The 15,702-nt window shown below is 41.7% G+C and overlaps 1 protein-coding gene across 1 annotated transcript in view; it reads right to left on the reverse strand.

Moving 5' to 3' along the window:
• Positions 1-3,400: 3,400 nt before the first annotated feature.
• Positions 3,401-15,702, reverse strand: part of haus2 (HAUS augmin like complex subunit 2) — a 101,506-nt gene continuing 89,204 nt past the window's right edge. Inside the window, exons 6-7 of the mRNA XM_073040525.1 lie at positions 4,671-4,779; positions 3,401-4,223 (exon numbers count right to left, since the gene is read on the reverse strand). Coding sequence (XP_072896626.1) covers positions 4,101-4,223; positions 4,671-4,779 — 232 coding nt within the window. The 3' untranslated portion in view covers positions 3,401-4,100. The remainder of the gene's footprint in view (positions 4,224-4,670; positions 4,780-15,702) is intronic.

A 15,702-nucleotide genomic window follows, 5' to 3' on the forward strand; every position in this document is an offset into this window, starting at 1 on the left:
TGAGAGAGTGTTTTTGAAGATCGGGATATCCAGATCAACACTAAGCTTCTGGTTTATAAAACTGTAGCCCTCCCCTCCTTGCTATATGGAGCGGAGTACAAAATCCCTAGAAACTTACCATCAAAAATGCCTACGAAAGATTCTGAGAGTTAGCTGGAAAAACACGTACACTAACTCCAGCATTAATTCCATAGCCACAATTGTGACTCAACACCCATTGCAATGGATTGGCCACATCTCTGTATACCTGACTCCTGCCTCCCCGAAATACTCTTGTTCGGCCAGCTCAAGGATGCAAAGCCCACTCCTGAAGGGCAGCAAAAGCGGTTCAAAGACAATATCAAGACCCACCTGAGGAAGTGCCATAACATCCTGAATGGATGGGGAAAGCTGGAGAAGGACTGTCTATGAGTTTGAAGAATACATCCACTGAGACTGAGCAATTTCAACATAAGGAGAGACTGGGAAAGGCCCAACCAGCTACATCCACCACCACTTCTACAACATACACCTGCCAACACTGCAATAGGACTTGTGGATCATGGACCGGCCTCTTCAGTCATCTCAAGACCCTCAAGTGACCAGATCAACCACCAGCAAGAAGAATCATACTCGACTACGAGTGATCACTGATGATGTGTAGATAATTACCAACCAATACAGTACGATTTATATAAGCTGTAGATATGTGTAAAGATTTGGCCAACTGAGGTGTTACACTTCAGCACATGAAATGCATTAATCTCAACAGTGCTGATGTATAGAGGAACATGGCATCAGTCAAAACATTAAGATTCAGGAAGGTATGTTAGTTTTATAAAACTGTGGTTAGGCCCCATCTGGAGTACTGTTTGTGATTTTTATAAATGACCTGGATGAGGAAGTAGAGGGATGGGTTAGTAAATTTGCTGATGACGCAAAGGTTGGGGATGTTGTGGATAGTGTGGAGGGCTGTCGGAGGGTACAACGGGACATTGATAGGATGCAAAACTGGGCTGAGAAGTGGCAGATGGAGTTCAACCCAGATAAGTGTGAGGTGTTTCATTTTGGTAGGTCAAATATGATGGCAGAATATAGTATTAATGGTAAGACTCTTGGCAGTGTGGAGGATCAGAGGGATCTTGAGGTCTGAGTCCATAGGACACACAAAGCTGCTACGCAGGTTGACTCTGTGGTTAAGAAGGCATATGGTGCATTGGCCTTCATCAATCGTGGGATTGAGTTTAAGAGCCGAGAAGTAATGTTGCAGCTATATAGGACCCTGGTTAGACCCCACTTGGGGTACTGTGCTCAATTCTGGTCGCCTCACTACAGGAAGGATGTGGAAACCATAGAATGGGTGTAGAGGAGATTTACAAGGATGTTACCTGGAGTGGGGAGCATGCCTTATGAGGATAGGTTGAGTGAACTCGGCCTTTTCTCCTTGGACTGATGGAGGATGAGTGGTGACCTAATAGAGATGTACAAGATAATGAGAGGCTTTTCTCCAGGGCTGAAATGGCTAGCACGAGAGGGCGTAGCTTTAAGGTGTTTTTAAGTAGGTACAGAGGAGATGTCAGGGGTAAGTTTTTTACACAGAGTGGTGAGTGCATGGAAAACCGGGGCTGCCTGGAATGTGCTGCCATCAGTGATGGTGGAGACACATACAATATGTTTAAGAGAGGAAGAATTTCTAATTTAGACAGGCTAACTCCTATGGATCTGGGGTTGAAAGGGTGAACAGCTTTAAGTTCCTCGGGATAAACATCACTGAGGATCTCACATCGTCTGTACATATCAGCTGTGTAGTGAAAAATGCACAACAGCGCCTCTTTCATCTCAGACGGTTGAAGAAGTTTGGTGTGGGCCCACAAATTCTGAGAACTTTCTATAGGAGCACGAGTGAGAGAATCTGACTGGCTGCATCACTACCTAGTATGGAAATTGTACTTCCCTCAATTGTAGTACTCTGCAGAGAGTGGTGTGGACAGCCTAGTGCATCTGTAGATACGAACTTACCACTATACAGGACATTTACAAAGACAGGTGTGTAAAACGGGCCCGAAGGATCATTGGGGACCTGAGTCACCCCAACCACAAACTGTTCCAGCTGCTACCATCCAGGAAACTGTACAGCAGCATAAAAGCCAGGACTAACAGGCTCTGGGACAGCTTCTTCCACCAGGCCTGCTCAAGTACTACAACAATTAGTTTGGCACAACATATGGGCCAAAATAGAGACTATTCCTATGACACTCTGAATTAATTTTTCTGGTTGTATTCTGCTCTCCAGTGTGAGACCTGTGTGTGTGGTCAATGACTGAAGCAAACAGAAGATAACTACTTTGCCATCTCCAAATCATCGTCATTAACAGTGACTAGTCAAATGCTTAAGAAATTAATTCACCACATACAAATTTTATGATAGACTCTGGATGGAGACTCTAACATAAGCAATCTGAATATTTAAGCAACATCAAGAATTTCATGTGAATTTGGAGGCAGTGATTCTTTGACGACAATCCCTGAGAATTTCCAGTTAATTACAAGTGCTATGCTAAGCTCCTCAGGGTAGAAGCTCATTTACTGCTCACATACGTTAGCTCCCAGGGCACAGAGCTGGAAAGCCTCAATTACTGTCCCAGGTGAGGATACAGTGGCTCTTCACTGAGCCACAGTAATCATTGAGATGAAGGTACTTGCACAGTGGTGTTAGAGGGAGTTCCAAGATAGTAACCAGCAAAGCTGAAAAAAAGTAGTTCCCTGGCCCAAGTCAGGGTGTTATGAGGAGATTGTGGTATTCCCACACAATGGAAATGTTTTTGATGAAGTGAACACACGAAGCTTTATCACAGCTTGTTGTAGAGAAAATAGTGAAGGCTAATAATTAGCATATAGGGGTGTGGATTATGCTATCATGGTATCAAGGAATCACAGACAAATTTTAGAAGTAGAGACATGAAATGCAGCAGCAAGTTTCAGAAACTTCACTAATTATGCACCCATTGTTGTAACAGAAACTCATTTTTGCTGTTAGACCTGTGGGTAATCATTTTATTCAGTAATCAGGACTTAGTCAGTTACTTAATTATGTCTTCCTCTTATCAAGATGTAGTTTTACTGATAATTTCATCAACTGAGAATGTAAAAGCTGTACCAAAATGATTCTCGAGTAGATCCCTTTGACTAGTCTCCTAGTTTAAAAAAAAATAAATCATGTTATTTCAAACACCAAATCTGCATCATTTCATTTTGCTCCCACACAGCTGCACCTATCCAGGCCACTACACACAGACTTGCATAGGCAGGGGAGGTTGTTCCAGGTCAGGGATCTTACACAAAATACAGTATTAAAATTGCCTCACTTCTGCTCCCAATTATTGCTCCTACTTGTTACATAAATAGTAAATCCTGAAACATGTTCAATGGTACAAAATATTCCAAACTTTATTTCCAGACGTGTGACATCTCAGCCAATTTGTGATTATGTGAAAACTAACCTTGGAGATGTCATGAGGCAGTCATTAAATAACCATCACTGGTTGATCCTAGTTTGTCTGTCTCGGATGAACCAATACCAATCCATCCAGGATCAGAGAAAACCAGAGTAGTGACAGAAAGGGACAGCAGGAGGTTCCGAGTTCCTCTTCAGATGATTGCCATTCTTGGGACGATGATGGAGGAAATCAGAGTGTACTTGTAGTTCTGACTGCAATTCTACTAGAAATTGCATTTCGGGCAAAGGACAGCAAGCAGGTGGGTATTTGTGGCAAAGTGGTCGATCTGGCATCTATCTGGTTGGTGTTAGAGTAACTACACATAGAACTGTACTCTCCCAACCAGCTTGCATCTGGTGAGAGGAGGCAAATGCTGGCAAAACACTGGGGAAGGTGTAAAGTCCACATCTATAACATCTCCCTCCACAGGCACTGACGGTTTCCAGTGTCGAGCCAGACACCTCCCACAACCATCACCAAGGAAGCAGCTGTGTAGCCAGACAGTCACAAGCACCTATCACGTCCGCCCTGCACCCATCCATTGGTAGTTCCTATCTTCAAATCTAAAATTTCTTTCCACAAACTGCTGGCTTCTCTGGTGAAAGTGCCATTCCAGCCAGGAACTTAATCTTCCCTGTCCAGGTATTCTGAATTCACGGTCTTTTGCTGCTCCCTCCATTTCACAATAAATTCCATCACTTCCTTCAGCTCCAGTATCTCAGAAGCCATCATCTCCATCAGATCTTCCTAAATGTACAACAGACAGGTTTAGCATACATACAGCATGTTCAGAATCATCTATTTATTCCTCATACTTGGATGGCTGTGTGCCAGGAAGGAGAATATTTTATTTCTTACATCAGTGTTTGCATTGAATATTTCTCAAGTAGCCACAGTACATGAAATACCTCTGCTGAGGAAGAGAAACAGGAAATAAGCATTTCCAGATCAGATTCTGTACAGATAGATACAGAGCTCCTTCTATACCAGTGTAAGTTCTCCCAGGTTAGTTAGAGTAGAGCTCCCTCTATACCATGTACAGCATTACCCTAGGTCAGTTACTGCACAATAAAGTGATGGCAGAGAGACAGAAGTGGACATAGAGATTGGGCTATATTTTGTATCTCATTCACACTGTTAAATTGGATAGGGAAACTGAAAGAAAAACTGCAAAATGCCTGGAAGGTTACTTACCATTATCCTCACTTTTTGTGGCAAAAGAGGGATGGATTTTATTAACTGCAGATTAGTGCCAAGTTCCTCAATTACTTGAATCATCCTTGTGGGGAGCTCTGAGACATGTCTAGGAGAATATGATGAACAAGAGTTAATGCAGCATAAAAAGTAGTCTTGGTGTTTGTTACTGTCTTAACCAGTGTTAATCCTACTCTTTTACAGGTTTTGAGAGAGTGAGAGAGAGAGAGAGAGAGAGATTGAGATTAGATGAAATATTTTCCAACTAAAATAAAAGTTAGGATGTTCTAGTGTGAACCAAGTGGGGTGAGGTACAGTAGGAAACCTGATGCCAGATATGTAGAACTCAACTTGGCAGGATGCTCAGAGTAATAAAATAGGAAATGGTACAAAGAAGGAGGAAGCTAAGAAGGCAAAAAATAATGCAAGATATTTTCAACAAATTCAAGTAAACCTATGGAGGTTTTAAAACACACACAAAAGAGCAAGAACAAACAGGGACCTAAGGCCTATTCAAGAGCAAAAAATGTCAACTACGTATGTGCATTGAAAGAGCTGGATTTGGTTCCTAATGAAAATTTTGCACCCGTCTTTATAACCATATAACAATTACAGCATGGAAACAGGCCATCTCAGCCCTTCTAGTCTGTGCCGAACAGTGCATGGTACAGTGCATCTCCATAGGCACTGTAGTCATGGGCAAATTATTAGATCAGGTGACCATTAAAGGGTCTGCTGTATTTAAAATTAGTTGCTGGCAGGTTTGAGTGAAGTGTATCCAACAATTAAAGAGGAGGCTCAGCCCGTCTTGATCCAGTTCTCTCTGGTTATGTCAGTAATGCCAGGGCACTTCCAGTGTGGCTCTTTGTGTAAAAAAAGGGCATCAATAAAATAAAGACCCATCAGTCAGAGCAACTTTGGGAGATACAGGGAAAAGAATTGATTTACTAATGACTTACTCAAGTCATTGTTTAGGAAGAACATGATTTGTTAAAGGAAAGATTACTGATTACGGAGTTCTGCTTGCATTTTATAGCAAGGCTTCTCATACAACACAGGAGAATTGACCATAAAAATATGGCATAATGAGACTCAACTGAACAGTCTTTTCCAAGACAGTTTCTTCAATAGGCTCTAAGAATAAGCCAATAAATTTTAGGCTGGTGAGCCTGACATCAGTAACAGGTAAGTTATTGGAAGGTATTCTAATGGACCAGATATACTGTATTAGTTTTGGATAGCTAGGGACTGATTAGGGATTGTCAACATGGCTGTGTGTGTGGTAGGTCACATCTAACCAAGGAAGTTACCAGGAAAGTTGATGAAGGCAGTGGATGTTGTCCACATGGATTTCAGTAAGCTTTTGACAAATGTTCCACACAGGAGGTTGGTCAAGAACATTCAATCACATGGTATTCAAGATTAGGTAGTAAATTGGATTAGACATTAGCTTCACAGGAGAGACCAGAGGGTGGTAGTAGATGGTTATCTCTCTGATTGAATGCCTGTGATTAGTGGTGTGCTGAAGGGATCAGTATCAGGTCCATTGTTTTGTCATCTATATCAACAATTTGGATGATAATTTTTGGATGATTATTTTGTTCTCCTTTACACTTGAATACTGAAAACATTAAACAGTTTTGATTGGGGATGTAGTGGACAATGAGGAAGATTATCAAAGCTAGCTGTGGGAACTGGACCTTCTGGAAAAATGGGCTGAAAAATGGTAGAGGGAATTTATTGCAGGTAAGTGTGAGGTGTTGCACCTTTGAAGGACCAACCAGGGTGGGTCTTACACAATGAGTGGTAGGGCATTGAGGAGTGTGGTAGAAAAGGATCTGGGAATATAGGTCCATAATTGTCATCACAGGTAGATAGGGTTGTAATGAAAGCTTTGACACATTGCCTTCATAGATCAAGTTATTGAGTATGAGTTGGGATGTTGTTGTACAAGACATTGGTGAAGTCTAAAGGCCAATTTATACTTCTGCATCAAATCTATGCTGTAGGTACGGCGTAGTTGCATATCCTGACGTGCACCTCCCCAAAAATGTAACTACGCGCCGTGGCAACGCAGACCGCAACAACTGTGATTGATTCACTTGGTAGCATTGCATTTCCTCCTATGCATTTCTGGTTGCTTCTGAACGATGAACCAAATCATCAAATCCATGTATTTCCTCGTCCATGTCCCTCAGTGGCCAGGCAAGCACAGAAAATTCACCCTTCTTCTGCCTCAATCCGTTCAATGGTCATACACACCATCTCCTCCGATGTCTTCTCTCTTTTCTGCATTGCAGTAATTTCAATAAAAGTAACTCTTGTTATTAGCTCCAACTGCAACATGATACACTCAGTTTGTCGCCATTGTTTGAAGTACACAAAGAAACTCAACACAGTGGCATAGAAAGCCCACCATCAACTAGTGTTTTAGCGGTGAATTGCAGAGCGACGAAGACACACCAATGCACAAGTATAAAAGCTCACAATGGCATAGGCCACTTGCGAAGGCTACGGCGTAGAGCCTACGCAGAAGTATAAATCAGCCTTAACTTGGAGTATTGTGTGCAGTTTTGGTCACCTACCTGCAGGCAAGATATAAATAAGGTTGAAAGAGTACAGAGAAAATTTACAAGAATGTTTCCAGGACTGGAAGATCTGAGGTATAAGGAAAGATTGAATAGGTTTAGAACTTTATTTCCTAGAATGTAGAAGTTTCAGGAGAGATTTGATAGATGCATTCAAAATTATGAGCAGTATAGACAGGGTAATCGGAATAGGTTTCTTACACTGAGATTTGGTGAAACTAACTGGAGGTTATGGGTTAAGATTGAAGGTGAAATGTTTAAGGGGAATGCAAAGAGGAACTTCTTCACAGAGTGGTGAGAGTATGGAACAAGTTGCTGGAGAAGTGGTGGATGTGGGTTCAATTTCAACATTTAAGAGAAATTTAGATAGTACATGGGGAGGAGGGTTATAGTTCAGTACAGGTCAATGGGACTAGGCAGATTAGTTTAGCACAGATTAGATGGGCTGAAGGGCCTGATTCTGTGCTGTGGTGTTCTGTGATTTTATCAGGATCATCAGATGTTTATGTGTAACCTGAGTGTGGTTTATAGTGAGAGGACACCTCAATACTCTGCCCTACTACGATGACAGATATCAGAGCCCTGTTGGCAGCAGATGGAGTAACATTGTTTTAGATTGCTCCTACCCTACTTACTTTATTGTCTCCTAACAGAATTTTTTTGAAAACTTATTATAATACTTTAATACTGCTCTACTATGGCTGGGAAAAGAACAAAAGCTTTTGCAAAAGAAAAGAAACAGAAGATGAATCCCCAGTCACTTTGGATTTTATCAGTGACTTCCTTAAACGGCAAAAATCGGAATTTTCTGAGGAGTTTCAACGACTTAATGGCAAATTGGATACAATCCAACAAACTTTAACTGAGCATGAGAACTGAATTTAGGAAAATACTGCAAAGCTGGTGTCATTTGAAGAGGATGCTGAAGATACAATTAAACTCTGCAAAGAGTTATCCTTATCCAATTAAAAAATGATGAAACGGATTATCAGTCTAGAAAACAGGAAAAGGAGAAATAACTTGCGAATTCTGGGTCTTGAAGAATCAATTGAAGGTGCTGACCTACAAAGTTCTTTGCAAACTTTCTGAAACAGTTATTCCCTGATTTATTCACTTCTGAGCCGAAGCTCGATTGAGAAAATTGCTCGCCGACTTCGAAGTCACTGTCGTCGGCAGCGAGATCCAGGTCGGTCATTCTTTCGTACTAAGGACCTTTTAATTTGCCATACCCGTCGACTAGGAATGATAGATTTCCATGGTTACAAGGTCAGCTTTGTGGAAGACTATTCGCCTGAAGTTACGGCTGATCGTATGAAATATAAAGAAGTAATGTCGGATCTTTACAATAAAGGATTTAAACCATCCCTTCGGTTTCCCGCCCATCTGAGTATTGTTTTGAAGAACGGATTGCAAAGAAGAATAAAGTCGGTTGAAGACGCAAAATAGTTTCCGAAGGCTGAAATCTAACACTTATATTTCATATTTGATCAATTTTTTCTTCTGCGGTTATGAATTTGAAATAAGGTTTCCGTAAGCTTCGGTTTTGGCTGTTCATATGCTGTCTTGTTACATTTTTTTGATACTTCTTTATTATATCCCTTTTGAGGCTTTATTTTAATATAGTTTTCTTTGAATTTGTTTAAAGTGACCATTTTATATTTTTGAATACTTAGTTATATTTCTTTCTATGTTGTGTCTTGGTAGGGACATAATTTTACCTTGAAGGATCAGAGTTCCTGTCAACAGGATTTTTTGGGGAGGGAACTTAGTTCTTAGCTCGCTGACTGCCTATTGGTTAGCCTTCTCGCTTTGAGTGGGGGAGGGGCTAGGTCCTATTTCTTTCTGGGAGCTGTGTTGTGTTGATTATATGATTGCCTGTTTGACTACCTTACCTTACGTTTTGCTTTCCAGTTTTAATAACTTACGGTCAGATCTTTTAATTACATGATGTATTTAAAATAGTTCGAAATATTAACTTGCAAACACGAGGAATTCTGCAGATGCTGGAAATTCAAACGACACACAAAAAATGCTGGTGGAAAGCAGCAGGCCAGGCAGCATCTATAAGGAGAAGCACTGTCGACGTTTTGGGCTGAGACCCTTCGTCAGGACTAACTGAAAGGAAAGATAGAGATTTGAAAGTAGTGGGGAGAGGGGGAAATGCGAAATGATAGGAGAAGACCAGAGGGGGTGGGATGAAGCTAACAGCTGGAAAGGTGATTGGCGAAAGTGATACAGAGCTGGAGAAGGGAAAGGATCATGGGACGGGAGGCCTCGGGAGAAAGAAAGTGGGGGGGAAGCACCAGAGGGAGATGGAGAACAGGCAAACAACTAAATATGTCAGGGATGGGGTAAGAAGGGGAGGAGGGGCATTAACGGAAGTTAGAGAAGTCAATGTTCATGCCATCAGGTTGGAGGCTACCCAGCCGGTATATAAGGTGTTGTTCCTCCAACCTGAGTTTGGATTCATTTTGACAGTAGAGGAGGCCATGGATAGACATATCAGAATGGGAATGGGACGTGGAATTAAAATGTGTGGCCACTGGGAGATCCTGCTTTCGCTGGTGGACCGAGCGTAGGTGTTCAGCGAAATGGTCTCCCAGTCTGCGTCGGTTCTCACCAATATATAAAAGGCCACACCGGGAGCACCGGACGCAGTATACCACACCTGCCGACTCACAAGTGAAGTGTCGCCTCACCTGGATGGACTGTCTGGGGCCCTGAATGGTGGTGAGGGAGGAAGTGTAAGGGCAGGTGTAGCAATTGTTCTGCTTACAAGGATAAGTGCCAGGAGGGAGATTGGTGGGAAGGGATGGGGGGGACGAGTGGACAAGGGAGTCACGTAGGGAGCAATCCCTGCGGAAAGCAGAAGGAGGGGGTGAGGGAAAGGTGTGCTTACTCTCAATAATTTCTCCTATGGCTCCTCCCACTTCCTCCAAACCAAGGGTGTAGCCATGGGCACCCACATGGGTCCCAGTTATGCCTGCCTTTTTGTTGGCTTTGTGGAACAGTCCATGTTCCAAGTCTATACAGGTATCTGTCCCCCTCTTTTCCTTTGCATTGCATTGGCGCTGCCTCCTGTACACATGCTGAGCTCATTGACTTCATTAACTTTGCCTCCAACTTTCACCCAGCCCTCAAATTTACCTGGTCCATTTCCGACACCTCTCTCCCCTTTCTTGATCTTTCTGTCTCCATCTCTGGAGACAGCCTATCGACTGATATCTACTATAAGCCTACAGACTCTCACAGCTACCTGGACTATTCCTCTTCCCACCCTGTCTCTTGCAAAAATGCCATCCCCTTCTCACAATTCCTCTGTCTCCACTGCATCTGCTCTCAGGATGAGGCTTTTCATTCCAGGACGAAGGAGATGTCTTCCTTTTTTAAAGAAAGGGGCTTCCCTTCTTCCACCATCAACTCTGCTCTCAAACGCATCTCTCCCATTTCCCGCACATCTGCCCTCACCCCACTCGGGATAGGGTTCCCCCTTGTCCTCACCTACCACCCCACCAGCCTCCAGGTCCAACGTATAATTCTCCGTAACTTCCGCCACCTCCAACGGGATCCCACTACCAAGCATATCTTTCCCTCCCCCCCCTTCTGCTTTCTGCAGGGATCGCTCCCTACGTGCCTCCCTTGTCCACTTGTCCCCCCCATCCCTTCCCACCGATCTCCCTCCTGGCACTTATCCTTGTAAGCGGAACAAGTGCTACACCTGCCCTTACACTTCCTCCCTCACCACCATTCAGGTCCCCAGACAGTCCTTCCAGGTGAGGCGACACTTCACCTGTGAGTTAACTGGTGTGGTATACTGCGTCCGGTGCTCCTGGTGTGGCCTTTTATATATTGGTGAGACCTGATGCAGACTGAGAGACCGTTTCGCTGAACACCTACGCTCGGTCCGCCAGAGAAAGCAGTATCTCCCAGTGGCCACACATTTTAATTCCACGTCCCATTCCCATTCTGATATGTCTATCCATGGCCTCCTCTACTGTCAAAATGAATCCAAACTCAGGTTGGAGGAACAACACCTTATATACCAGCTGGGTAGCCTCCAACCTGATGGCATGAACATTGACTTCTCTAACTTTCGTTAATGCTCCTCCTCCCCTTCTTACCCCATCCCTGACATATTTAGTTGTTTGCCTGTTCTCCATCTCTCTCTGGTGCTTCCCCCCCCCCTTTCTTTCTCCCGAGGCCTCCCGTCCCACGATCCTTTCTCTTCTCCAGCTCTGTATCACTTTCGCCAATCTCCTTTCCAGCTGTTAGCTTCATCCCACTCTCTCTGGTCTTCTCCTATCATTTCGCATTTCCCCCTCCCCCCACTACTTTCAAATCTCTTACTATCTTTCCTTTCAGTTAGTCCTGACGAAGGGTCTCAGCCCGAAACATCGACAGTGCTACTCCTTATAGATGCTGCATTCCACCAGCATTTTGTGTGTGTTGTTCGAAATATTAACTTATTTAGTTTGAATGTGAAAGGGCTGAATCACCCCATTAAACGGAACAAAGTGTTTGCTTATATTAAAAAATTAAAAGCACCCATTATTTTCTTACAAGAAATGCAGACATGCAGCTGTGATAGCTTATGGTTATTTACTTGGTGGAAGGGTATGCAATTCCATTCTTTGTTTAATGCAAAATCACGTGGAGTTTCGATTTTTATAGATAATCCTTTGTTCAGCATAAAGTTGTTTCGGATCTTAATGGTCAATTTGTTATTGTATCAGGGAGTTTAGACAGTAAATTGATTGTTTTTGTTAATGTATATGCCCCCAACATATACGATTCAGGATTTTTTGAACGTCTGTTTTTGTTTTTGCCATATTTGTGTACTTACTCTCTTGTAATGGGAGGAGATTTTAACTGCTGGTTAGATCCAGTATTAGATTGTTCATCTGTCAAACTAGCCACACTTAATAAATCAGCTTTGTTTATCCAATCCTTTTTAACTAAATGTGGTATAGTAGATGCCTGGCATTTTCTTCATCCAACAGACTGGGAGTATTCTTTTTTCTCTCATGTCCATCATTCTTATACCAGGATTGATTATTTTTTTATTGACAGTCGAATGATTCCATTGATTAGATCAATTGAATATAAAAAGATTGCTATTTTCGACCACTCTCCTGTACTTTTATCTCTAAATCTTCCTGGTCCTATCCCTATGAGTAGATTTTGGCGATTTAATTTAAATCTGCTATCCGATGAGGACTTTTAAAAAATTTATGAAGAATCAAATTACTCTTTATTTTGGGAAAAATACATTGGAAGAGAAGTCTAGTCTTATATGGGATACTTTTAAAGAATATATCTGGGGTTAAGTTATTTCTTATACTGGAAACATCATTTAAAAAGCCAACAAAGAGAGAAATGAACTAGCTAATCAGTTAAAACAACTGGATTGTAAATATGCTTCGGTACCCGATCCTGAAACATATAAGAGATGTATTGAAACCAAAACTAAATATGATCTCCTTTTAACATGTCCAATTGAAAGCCAGCTTTTAAAAGATAGAACCATAGAACATTACAGCACAGAAACAGGCCTTTTGGCCCTTCTTGGCTATGCTGAACCATTTTTCTGCCTAGTCCCACTGACATTCACCTGGACCATATCCCTCCATACAACTCTCATCCATGTACCTAGCCAAGTTTTTCTTAAACGTTAAAAGGGAGCCCACATTTACCACTTCATTTGGCAGCTCATTCCACACTCCCACCACTCTCTGTGTGAAGGCGACCTCCCTAATGTTCCCTTTAACCTTTCCCCCCTTCACCCTTAACACATGTCCTCTGGTTTTTTTCTCCCCTAGCCTCAGCAGAAAAAGCCTGCTTGCATTCACTCTATCTATACCCATCATAATTTTATATACCTCTATCAAGTCTCCCCTCATTCTTCTACGCTCCAGGGAATAAAGTCCTAACCTATTCAACCTTTCTCTGTAACTCAGTTTCTCAAGACCCAGCAACATCCTTGTAAACCTTCTCTGCACTCTTTCAACCTTATTAGTATCCTTCCTGTAATTCAGTGACCAAAACTGCACACAATACTTCAAACTCGGCCTCACCAATGCCTTATACAACCTCACCATAACATTCCAATTCTTATACTCAATACTTTGATTTATAAAGGCCAATTTATAAAGGCTCTCTTTACTACCCTATCTACCCGTGACGCCATTTTTAGGGAATTTTGTATCTGTATTCCCAGATCCCTCTGTTCTACTGCACTCCTCAGTGCCTTACCATTTACCTTGTATGTTCTACCTTGGTTTTTCCTTCCAAAGTGCAATACAGTCGGCCCTCCTTGTCTGTGGGGGATTGGTTCAGAGACACCCCGCGGATACCAAAAAAGGCAGATGCTCCCTTATTTAACCTGTCTCAGTGCAGTGGTCTTTAGGACCCAGTGGAACCCCGGACTTTATTTAACATGTCACAGTGCGGTGACATTAGGACCCATCACAGTTCTGCATCTGCAGTGTTTCTGTTCACAAAAATAATCAGGATCACGATTGAAAATAAGGTGGAAGTAATAAAGCGATCGGAAAGAGGTGAAACGCCATCGGTCATTGGAAAAGCGTTAGGCTACAGTCTACAGATAGATACAGTCTAGTTAGGCTACAGATCGGTCAACGATTGGAACAATTTTAATGGAGCCTGATGAAAGCTGCAATTATTACTAAGCAACGCATTGGTTTAATCATCTCTAGATTACTTATAATACCTAATACAATGCAAGTGCTGGAGAGAGAACTCCTGGGTTTTCCTGATCCGTGGTTGGTTGAATCCGCGGATAAGGAGGGCGACTAGTCTGTATTAAACTCCATCTGCCATTTTTCAGCCCATGTTTCCAGCTGGTCCAGATCCCTCTGCAAGCTTTGAAAACCTTCCTCATAGTCCACTACATCTCCAATCTTTGTATCATCAGCAAATTTGCTGATCCAATTTACCACATTATCATCCAGATCATTGATATAGATGACAAATAACAATGGACCCAGCACTGATCCCTGTGGCACACCACTAGTCACAGGCCTCCACTCAGAGAAGTAATCCTCCACTACCACTCTCTGACTTCTCCCATTGAGCCAATGTCTAATCCAATTTACTACCTCTCCATGTATAGCTAACGACTGAATCTTCCTAACTAACCTCCCATGCGGACCTTGTCAAAGTCCTTACTGAGGTCCATGTAGACAACATTCACTGCCTTCCCTTCATCCACTTTCCTTATAACCTCCTTGAAAAACTCTAATAGATTTGTTAAACATGACCTACCACGCACAAAGCCCTGTTGACTCTCCTTAATAAGTCTCTGTCTATCTAAATACTTGTAGATCTTTTAAAAGTCAATTTTATATTCACGGAGATAAAACTGGTAAGCTACTGGCTAATCAATTGAAGCCAAGCGGCAAATGAAAGAAATACGTAAAATTAATGGGGATATGACAACTGACCACTTTGAAATTAATGACACTTTTAGGGAATTTTATTCCAAATTATATAGTTCTGTCTCTGTTAATCATAATATTGCAATGAATTTTTTTTAGATCAATTAGATATTTCTAATCTTTCGATAGATGATCGTAGGCAATTGGATCAACCCATTTCCCAGGAGGAAATTGCTCAGGCTATTCGAGAATTGCATTCTGGGAAATCCCCAGGACCTGATGGATTCTCTGGAGAGTTTTATAAGGCTTTTTCCTCCTTGCTTATACCATATTTATGTTCTACCCTTACAGATTCCTTCAAGGTAGGAAGATTACCGCAGTCTTTTTACAAAGCTTCCATTTCGCTTATTCTCAAAAAGAATAAAAATCCTACTGTATGCTGTTCATATAGACCTCTTTACTCAATTTTGATACTAAAATTTTATCTAAAGTGTTGGCTTGCAGACTTGAAAATATTCTATCTTCAATAGTTTCGGATGATCAGACAGAATTTATTAAAAATCGATATTCCCATTTTAATATACAGCATTTGTTAAATGCTATGCATTTTCCATCTAAGGTAATATCGGAATGTGTGATATCTTTGGATGCGGAGAAGGCCTTTGACAGAGTTGAATGGAATTACCTTTTTACATCCTTAGAAAAATTTAATTTTGGACCTAATTTTATTCATTGGATTAAATTACTTTATTTATTTCCCTCCGCTTGGGTTTTTACTAATCTTCAGAATTCTAAACCCTTTAAACTCCAACATGGAAGTATACAAGGTTGTCCTTTGAGCCCTCTGCTCTTTGATTTGGCATTAAAACCCTTAGCAATTGATTTTCGAGAGTCTAAAGAGATTACTGGTATTTTAAGGAGAGGTACTATTCATAAAGTGTCGCTCTATGCTAATGACTTATTGCTTTTTATATCTAATGTTACAACCTCTACCATTTGTGTTCGATCTACTGACTAATTTTAGTCAGTTCCCAGGATATAAATTAA

Source organism: Hemitrygon akajei, chromosome 3 (assembly GCF_048418815.1).
Source record: "Hemitrygon akajei chromosome 3, sHemAka1.3, whole genome shotgun sequence".
Classification (NCBI taxonomy): domain Eukaryota; kingdom Metazoa; phylum Chordata; class Chondrichthyes; order Myliobatiformes; family Dasyatidae; genus Hemitrygon; species Hemitrygon akajei.